This window comes from Fukomys damarensis, unplaced genomic scaffold (assembly GCF_012274545.1).
Source record: "Fukomys damarensis isolate Sample0158 unplaced genomic scaffold, DMR_v1.0_HiC HiC_scaffold_19, whole genome shotgun sequence".
NCBI classification, from domain to species: Eukaryota; Metazoa; Chordata; class Mammalia; order Rodentia; family Bathyergidae; genus Fukomys; species Fukomys damarensis.
In genome coordinates this window covers 64,616,643-64,626,018 of record NW_022900931.1, presented here as the reverse complement: position 1 = coordinate 64,626,018, position 9,376 = coordinate 64,616,643, and the positions used below count along the sequence as shown (strand labels likewise).

The 9,376-nt window shown below is 50.0% G+C and overlaps 1 protein-coding gene across 3 annotated transcripts in view; it reads right to left on the bottom strand.

The window, feature by feature from the left end:
• Positions 1-490: 490 nt before the first annotated feature.
• Dhdh (dihydrodiol dehydrogenase) overlaps positions 491-9,376 on the bottom strand; it is a 15,270-nt gene continuing 6,384 nt past the window's right edge. For all 3 annotated transcript variants that reach the window (XM_010640759.3, XM_033765880.1, XM_010640758.3), the window contains 6 exons: positions 9,235-9,346; positions 7,449-7,612; positions 4,457-4,709; positions 2,257-2,381; positions 949-1,099; positions 491-719 (listed from right to left, as the gene is read on the bottom strand). In XM_010640759.3, coding sequence (XP_010639061.1) covers positions 610-719; positions 949-1,099; positions 2,257-2,381; positions 4,457-4,709; positions 7,449-7,612; positions 9,235-9,346 — 915 coding nt within the window. In that variant the 3' untranslated portion in view covers positions 491-609. The remainder of the gene's footprint in view (positions 720-948; positions 1,100-2,256; positions 2,382-4,456; positions 4,710-7,448; positions 7,613-9,234; positions 9,347-9,376) is intronic.

Genomic DNA, 9,376 nt, shown 5'->3' with positions numbered 1-9,376 from the left:
GGATTACAGGTGTGCACTACCATACCTGGCCTAGCCACTGTTTTTCAATCAACTCTGCCTCTATGCTATTCCAATGCCACAAGTCTTAGAAATCTGTCATCGAAGACACAGAGAACTGAGGTGAAGGTGTCACTGGTTCCTCTTGACTTAGGACCTGGCTTCTGGGTGCCACTGCTAGCCCCACTCTGTTCCCTGCCTGAGGTCCCCTGGTTGTCTGGCTCCAGTGTCACAGCTACCCTTAACCAGTCTGCCACTATGAAACCAGCACCACAGAAAGTGACAGGGACAAAGAAAACTTCCTGGCCAGAAACCTGGCCTGGGATCAGAGCCTTGGGGAATCCTACCCTCTGTTCAGGCCACTTTGAGTTGAGGCAGGAGGATCGCTGTGAGTTTGACACCAGCCTGGGCTACATAATGAGTTCCAGGTGAGTCTCAACTACATAGTGAGACCTTGTCTCAAAAAAACCAAAAAGAAAAAAAAATGGTGTATGTAGCCTTTTTGTTTGGTTTTATTTTTGATTCTGAGATCAGGTCTCCATAATTCAGGTTGGTCTTGAACAGGTGGTGAACCTCCTAACTCACAGGCATCCCTCTTCATTTCCACTGGCATCAGCGCTTGTCTTGGGAGAAGGTGAGGCCAATGATCTTCCTCACTTCCTCCAGGATGTCAGCAAGGAGCTCACTCTCGGCCAGTGGAATCACAGGACTTTCCTTCAGGCCTAGGGGGAGAGTACAGTGAAGGATTCTGCCTACCCACACCGGACACCCAGAGAACTACAGTTCCCAGAATCCCACAGGGTATAGGCTTGCGGCTTTGGGGAGACTGGAGCCCCAGGGCATTCTAGGAGATGTAGTTCCTCCCACACAGCTGCCTGAAGGAGAGGGATGGTGTGGGGCCCGACGCCCGCTTCCAGACTCATCCCGCCCCTGTCTCCACCTCACCCTTACCTTTGCGCAAGCACTCGCGGACATGCATGGCCTCAAAACACATGCCAGCAGAGTGGGTAAAATTGTATGTCTTGTCTGTGCAGAGAAGCACTGGGAACTCCTTCCGCTTTCCATTCACCATCAGCTCTGTGGGGCTCCATGTAATGTTAAGCTGGGGACAGGGTATGAAAAGTGGTCCTGTCGTCCTCGCCAATAGGGCCTCTAGGCGATCCCCCTAACAGCACGCAGGGTGCAGTGCCTGGTGCCTAAGGGTTTCCTCCCAGCCACTATGAAAGGTTTTGCTTTGGTTTGATTTTGGTTTTTGAGACATGGTCTCACTATGGGCTCCAGGGTGGCCTGGAACTTGTGGTGATCCTCCTGCCTCAGCCTCCTGAGTGCTAGGATTACAGATGTGTGTCGCCATGCATGGCTCTGGAGTTTTGAGTCCTACCTTCTCCCTGGTTGCAAAGCTACTATTCAAACCCAGTCTTTTCCCTCTGTCTACCCTGTCCCTGGAGGCCAAGGTACCTCTTAGGCCTACAGAGATAGGACTTATCTTCCCGTCTCCAGGAATTACCCTGCCAGGTTGATTGTGCAAAACACCCTGCACCTTCTTTTCTGCTAGACCCGATCTTTTTAGCCTGAGGCCTGGAAAGCCTAAAGTGCCGTATTCCTGAGACTAAGCCAAAACAGAAATACAGAGACCCAGCCCTGTTTCCTCTTGGGTCTTGAGGCCTGAGTAGTTGAGATCTCACAAGTCCAGTGAAAGGCTCAAATTCTTCTGGTTTCTTTTGTTTTGTTTTGTTTTTTGAAATAGGGTCTTGCTATGTAGTACAGGCTGGTCTTGAACTTGTTATGTAACCCAGGTTGGCCTCATATGCAAAGTGATCCTCCTGCCTCAGCTTCCCGAATGCTGGAATTACAGGTGTGAACTACCACACCAGGTAAAAACTGGTTTCTTGGGCTGGGGTGCATCAGGGTGGCAGAGGCACCAGTTTAGCATTCAGGAGGCCTTGGGCTCCACCCCAGTGCCACAAGACCAATTTTAGTATATGTGCTGCCCAAGTGAGCACTCCAGTGCCATAAAACCAAACAGAGAGTTGGGCGTCACGGTGCACGCTTGTAATCCCAGCACTCGGGAGGCTGAGGCAGGAGGATCGCTGTGTGTTCCAGACCAGCCTGGGCTACACAGTGAGTTCCAGGTCAGTCTCAACTACATAGTGAGACCCTGTCTCAAAAAACTGAAAAACAAACAAACAAAGAAAAAGAAGTCTCTTCTCAGGGCTCAGGGTCCCATCAGGGTTGCACCTCGGACCCCAGGCTCCTCACCTCGGCTCTGCCCTTGGTGCCAGTCACGGAGGCGGTGTTGGCAAGCTGGGAGGTGATGCTACAGGTAAAGCTGCCGTGGACACCGCCCGGGTACTGGAGGAGCACGGTGACTGTGTCATCCACCCCTAGGAGGAACGAGGCTCAGGTTGGGGCTGGCTCTCAGGTCCCACCGCCCCCGCGAGTCGGGCCAGAGAACCCGCCACTTAGGTGGCCAGGATAAGAATGAAGTGAAGCCGGGCTCTGCGGTCTCTCAAATGTGGGCTGGCTGTGAAGTCACTTTGCCAGTGGCAACAGAAGCAGTTTGACACAGGCGGAGGCTGGGAAAGTTCTCCCACACTCAGGCCTGGCCTCTCCTGGCTGCGGCTGGACCTCCAACGCCACAACGCTGAGGGACCCAAGCTGGCCAGCTGGAGAAGCCATGGGAAGGGGAACGAGGTCCCTAATAGAAGCCACCACCTACCTCACTGCCCGGCTGCCCTAACTGCAGCTGTGGGCAGAAACCCCGCCCAAACAGCCAACCGGAGAATCGAAGGCTCAGAAATGGTTGCTATTTGGTTTTGTTTTTTTTTTTTTTTAATCTTACTTTATTTATATTCCTGAGGCAGTGTCTGGCTGTGCAGTTCAAACTGACCTTAAAACTCATTATGCAGCCCAGGTTGGCCTTGAACTCACAGCCATCCTCCTGCCTCAGCCTCCAGAGTGCTGGGAAGATGGGTGTACATCGCCACACCTGGCCTATTTGTTTTGATTTTGTTGTTGTTGTTCTTTTAAGATTATTTTTTGGCTGGGCACGGTGGCTCATACCTGTAATACCGGTGCTGACTCAGGAGAATCCCCCAAAGTTCAAGGCCAGCCTGGACTACATAGTGAGATCTTGTCTCAAGAAAACAAAAGCTATTTTTCCCCCCATACCGGGCTTTGAAGTCAGAACTTTGTGCTTGCCAGGCAGGTGTGATGCCACTGAACTTACATCTCCAGCCCTCAAGGGCTATTTTTGGATTCATTTTTTTCTTTTAAACGATCATGGTCTGTGCATATAGCCCAGGAGTTGAGAACTTGCCTAACATATGTGAGGGTCTATGTTTAGTCACGGCACGGAGGAGAAAAGCTCATTATTGGAAGCTGGTATTCTGGGAATGTTCTGCCTATTGGAAGTCAGAACTGAAAGAACTTCAAAAAATAATATTTGTTTATATTTCCTTTTTCTTTTCTTTTTTTCTTGTTTTTGGCAGTACTAGGGTTTGGGCCCAGAACGTCAACACTAAGCTACAACTCTAGGCTTTTTACTTTTTTTTTTTGGTACCAGGGATGGAACTCAGGACCTTGCAGTTGCTTGGCAGGCGTCGGCCCCACTGAGCTAAATCCCGACAACCCTAGGCTTTAAATTTTTTTTTTCTTTTTCGTTTCTTTGAGCTAGAATCTCACTATGTAATTCAGGGTAGCCTTGAACTGACTATGTAGCCCAGGATGGCCTTGAAGGCAGCAATCCTCCTGCCTCAGCCTCCTGAGTGCTGGGATTACAGGTATACACCACCAGGTCTGGCTTTTAAATTTTTTAAAATTTTGATGCATTGCCTGGGCTGCACTCAAACTTGTGGTCTTCCCATGTCAGCCTCCCAAGTGCCGAGATTACAGAGATGCACCACCACACTCAGCTTTTTGGTTTTTTGAGATAAGGTCTTGCAGTGTAGTCCAGTATCTATCTATCTATCTACCCACTTATCTAGCCAGCATGATACCTGTGTGTGGTACAGAGAATTGAACCCACTGAGGCATATCTTCATCCCCCTGCTTCATCTTTTTTTAATTTTAATTTTGAGACAAGCTCTCACTTAGTTCCTCAGGCTGGGCTTGGAGTTGAAATTCTCCTGCCTCAGCCTCCCAAGGTGCAGGGTTAGATGTATACGCCACCATGCCAGGGGCAATCCAGTATATTTATCAGCCATGTGCCTTGATGATTCCTTCAATAATTCCTGTGAGGGGCCAGGGATTTAGCTCAGTGGTTCTACCACCTGCCTTGAAAGTGCAAGGTCCCAAGTTTGATCCCCGGTACCAAAACCAAAACCAAATAAATGATTCCTGTGAGAGGACCCCATCCCAGGGCACAGGTGACCTGCAGCCCTCTAGTGTGACTCCCCCAGCTCAGGCCCCCAGGGCAGCGAGCGGTCCTCTCCCCGCCACACCAACCTTTTCACCACACCTGTCTCATGGATTCTTCCAACAGCTGAAATCTTCTCAGGCCTCTGCCCGCCGAAGACCATGGAGATGAACTGGACGCAGTAGATGCCGCAGTCCAGCAAACCCCCGCCGGCCTGGGCCCAGTCTCTGGACCGGGGCAGGAAGCTCAGGTCCAACCCAAACTCGGCCCGAGCCACCCGAAGGTCCCCCAGGGTTCCCTGGGCCAGAACCGACTTCAGTGCCTCTGTGGCAGGAAAACAGCGGGTCCAGAGCGCCTGCAGGCCACAGTGGAAGAGGAGGATCAGGACCGGGTCTTGGGGGGCTCCCCTTCCAGCCTCAGCCCTCCTGACCCCGCCCTTCCTCCTAGGACCCTTAGTCTCCCGGGGTAACAGGCCCTGCCCCATTTGGATGTGGAAGTCTTAAGTCCAGGACTTCAGTGGTCATGGTATTGGGAGGTAGGATGGGTTTTTGTTTTGTGTGTGTTTTGTTTAGATGGGGGTCTCCCTATGTCTCCCTGGTTCTCTTCAACTTTTGGCTCATGCAGTCTTCCTGCCTCAGCCTCCTGAGTAGCAGGGATTATAAGCATGCACTATTGCACTAATATGGATCTTTCTTTCTTTCTTTCTTTCACTATGCACACTATGTATTCTAGGATGGCCTTGAACTCAATATTAGCACTGGTTGGGTTCTAACTCATGGCAGTCCTCCTGCCTCAGCTTCCTGAGTGCTAGGATTATAGGCTGAGCCACTGTAGCTGGCTGCAGTGGTATTTTTGTCTGTTTATTTTGGATTTGGTTTGGTTTGGGTTACTAGGGATTGAACCCAAGGTCTCCACTGAGCTATGTTCACAGCATGGAAACAGTGTTTTCAGAGAGGTAATTAAATTACCATGAAGTCATGAGGGCCCTAATTCCATGTGACTCCTGCCCTTCTGAGAGGCAACTAAACTGGGTGTGGTGGGGCAGGCCTGTAATCCCAGCACTCTGGGAGGCTGAGGCAGGAGGATTGTAAATTCAAACCCAGCCTGAGCAATTTAGCAAGACCTTGTCTCAAGAGCAAAAGTGGGCCTGGAATAAAGTTCAATAATTCAGCCTTGGGTTTTATTGTGTGGCAGGGCAGAGATCAAACTTGGGACCTTGCACTTTTGAGGCAGGTGGTGGAACCACTGAGCTAAATCTCTGGGCCCCAGCCTTGGGTTTAATCTTCAAAAAAGAAAAGCAAACAAAAAAAGGAAATGAAGACACAGAAGGACTGGGGATTTGGCTCAGTGGTTCCACCGCCTGCCTCACAAGCACAAGTACCCGACTTCGATCCCCGGTACCAAAAAAAAAAAAAAAAAAAAAAAAAAAAAAAAAAAAAAAAAACAGAAAGAAAGAAAAAAGACACAGATAAACTTAGCCAGTTATCTCCAATCATACCCACACCTTGATCTCACACTTTTAGCCTCTGGGATTGATAGGAAAGTCCACTGCTTTTATTTATTTATGCATGTAGCCCAGGATGGCCTTGAACTCAAAGCAATCCTCCTGCCTCAGCCTTCCTGGTGCTGGAATTACTGATATGCACCTCCACGTCTGTTATTTTTACACTGCTATTATTTAAATCACTTAGTCCATAGCACTGTGTCATGCTTGCCCCAGCAAATTAATACACTCAACTGTTCCCTGTAGTCCACCCTTAAGATGCCCCAGAGAAATCTTTCCTTCCCCGAGCGCTGACTGTCTTAACTCCTCCTCAGTACCTTTCTATGGCTCTCCACTGCCTAACAGCAGCTCCCAGCTATTGGGAACATTTCCTGGGCAAGTTACACCTGCGCCCTGTACTGGGAACCATCCCTAAATCCCTGCTGGGTGGCTCCCTTTCACCCACATACAGTACAGTTTAAAGTCCTTTCCTTAGCGCCAATAAAAATGATGATGTAATAGAACTGCACAATGTTGACACCAGGGAGCACAGTGAGGCGATATACGGTAGCCACATTACACTGGGCCATCAACCTCTTGTTACAAGAAACTTGGTGGACTGAGTCTTGGGCCTGCAGCGGATACACAGGCCACAGGGGAAGCACACAGGACCCAAGTTCCATCCCTGGTACCAAAACCAAACTTCTCCAGGGAATGCAAGTCCTCTGTTCTTGGGAAATTTTTTCTTTATCTTCCCTGGTCTTCCAGGGAAAAGCTGAGTTTTGCTCTCTTACCCCATTCCCCACAGAAAAGCTACCTTTTGTATCCAAATATACTGGAGAATTAGCTGTTCCTTGGAAAAGGAACTAAAAAGATGAACCGTGAGACTTTCTACTCAACTGCTTTTTTCTTTCCTCCTCCTCCGCTCTCTCGCCCCCTTTCTTGCTTCCTCCCTATCTTCCTTTTGCTAGGGATGGACCAGGCACACGCTACCACGGGGCTGCATCCATCCTGACTCTTCTTCAAAGTTTAAGACAGGGCCTTGTTCCGTTGCCTGGGCAGGACTTGACCTCCCATCTCAGCCTCCCTCCATGTTGTACTTATGGGTCAGCAACTTTCGTTAGATTTACAGAACCCAGAGCATCCAGTTACCTACAGAAAACAGCAGACCCCAGAATCTGCAACTACTCTGGAATTTGGAACTGCCTCGGCGCCCTCCTCTCTGATATTCTTCCACAAAACTCCCTAGATAAGCCTTGTCCCTGCAACCTCTAAACAAGGTGGTCTGGGTGAGTGTCAGTTTCCACCTTCTTTAGTTTGCTAGCTTTCCAAATAACTCTTTCTCTTTGCCTCAACAACTTGTCCTTGAGTCATTGCCTATTAGAATGGCGAGCAATGAACTTTGGTTTGTAAGGAAAAAAACCAAAAAAAACTGATTTGTGCTCGCAGTAGGTGCTTCCAGTACATTCAACTATATGCCACCTGACCCTGGCCCATTCCTGTGGCCACCTTGATTGTGGGGAGGTGCCTTGGTTTTGCAAAAATGTCTGCTGGTGGCCATGTTTAGAAATGGCAAGTAGTGCTACAGCGGACATTGGATGAGGCCCTCACCTCCATAAGGAAGAGGCCTCGGGACCGGGCCTCAGCCACCATCTCTCGAACTTCGGCGGCATTCACACCCATGGGCTTTTCACACAGGACAGCCTTGCCTGCTGCCAGACACATCAGCACCACGGCCTTGTGCTGAGGGTTCTGGGTGCCAATGTAGGCCACTTCTAAGATAGAAGAAGGAAGGGGCGGGGATTTAGTTCAGTGGCATCGTGCCTGCCTTGCAAGTGCTGTGTTCTGAGTTCCACCCCTGGTACAGGGGCAGGGGACAGAAGTTATGCTGGGTGTAGTGGCGCACACCTGTAATCCCAGCACTCCAGAGGCTGAGGCAGGAGGATCACTGAGAGTTGAGACCAGCCTGGGCTACATAGTGAGTTCCAGTTCAGTCTCAACTACATAGTGAGATCCTGTCGTGCCTGCCTTGCAAGTGCTGTGTTCTGAGTTCCACCCCTGGTACAGGGGCAGGGGACAGAAGTTATGCTGGGTGTAGTGGCGCACACCTGTAATCCCAGCACTCCAGAGGCTGAGGCAGGAGGATCACTGAGAGTTGAGACCAGCCTGGGCTACATAGTGAGTTCCAGTTCAGTCTCAACTACATAGTGAGATCCTGTCTCAAAAATAAATAAATAAATAAATAAATAAATAAATAAATAAAGTTATCAAAGAAGGAAAAGGTCAGCAGTCAGGTGATACCAGACCTGTGGGACCCGCCTGAAAGCAGAGGCCTCCCCCATCCGTGGACAAAATCCTCACACCCTAATCTCCCTTTAGGAAGGAACTAAATAATTGCTGTCCCTCTGTTGCTGGTATTCTGTTTCTGGTATAAGAAGTGTCTTCCACCACACCACCTTTCTCTGAGTTGGGGTCTTGCTATGTTGCCTATTAGGACATAAACAAAAACCCAGGGCAAAACCTGGATGACTAACATTGTAGAATCATCAGATGCTTCTCTGTGTACCATGTACTTGAGAAATATTGGCTGGGGATTTAGCTCAGTGGTTCTGCTGCCTGTCTCACAAGCACCAAAAAAAAAAAAAAAAAAAAAAAAAAAAAAAGAGAGAGAAAGAAATATTACTCCTTGTTACTTGTGTTTAACAAGACCCCAGATAAGTGTGTCCCCTTCCCAGAAACAAAGGTGAAGACCGGACTGGGCTAGAACACATGCCGAAACAGTCATTTTTAGAAACCAGCTATCCCGTTAAGTATGAAGTACACCCCACACTTCTTTCTGGAAGCCCCACTCTGTTAAGATAGCATTTCTGCTGTTTCCTGGTCATTTGCCACACTTATAAAATAAACTCACTCTGCTCAGACTCGATTCCCCCATTTTCTGCTAAGAGCCCCACTTCATTCCTTCCCAGAGCAATATCAAGGACCCAAAGAGAGGTGGAGGGTCATTACGGGGACCCCTAGCCCCTTACCTCTCCCCGCTGGACACAACACCCAGGCTGGCCTTGAACTCCCGGGCTCAAGCCACCCTCCTGCCTCAGCCTCTGGAATAGCTGGTATTCCAAGCGTGAACTATCGCGCCTGGCTCACAGGGGTTCATTAAACCCTCACCAGAGTACCCACTCGGGCAGCGTGTACAACAGTAAAATCAAACCCTCGCTAGTAGATTCCTTGGCTTTAGAAATTTAAGCTTGGTTCTTACTACGGAAGGTTGGCTCTTGGTTCAGTACCGCGACAGACGAGATCCACTCGTGCCTCTCGGGCCCTAGCCCGGGGAGCCTCACGTTTCCTGTAGGGCAGCCAGCCGGGAGCCAGCGTCCCCGCCACCCTCGCCACTTACCCACGTTGGGGTCCTCGGCCAGCTCCCGGTAGGAGCCGTACGCCCTGGGGACGCCGTGTTTCTGCGCAAACTCCCGCGCTCGGCTCAGCTCGCGGGCCGCTACCGCCACCACCTGGAGGGCGCCGGGATGACACGCAAGGTC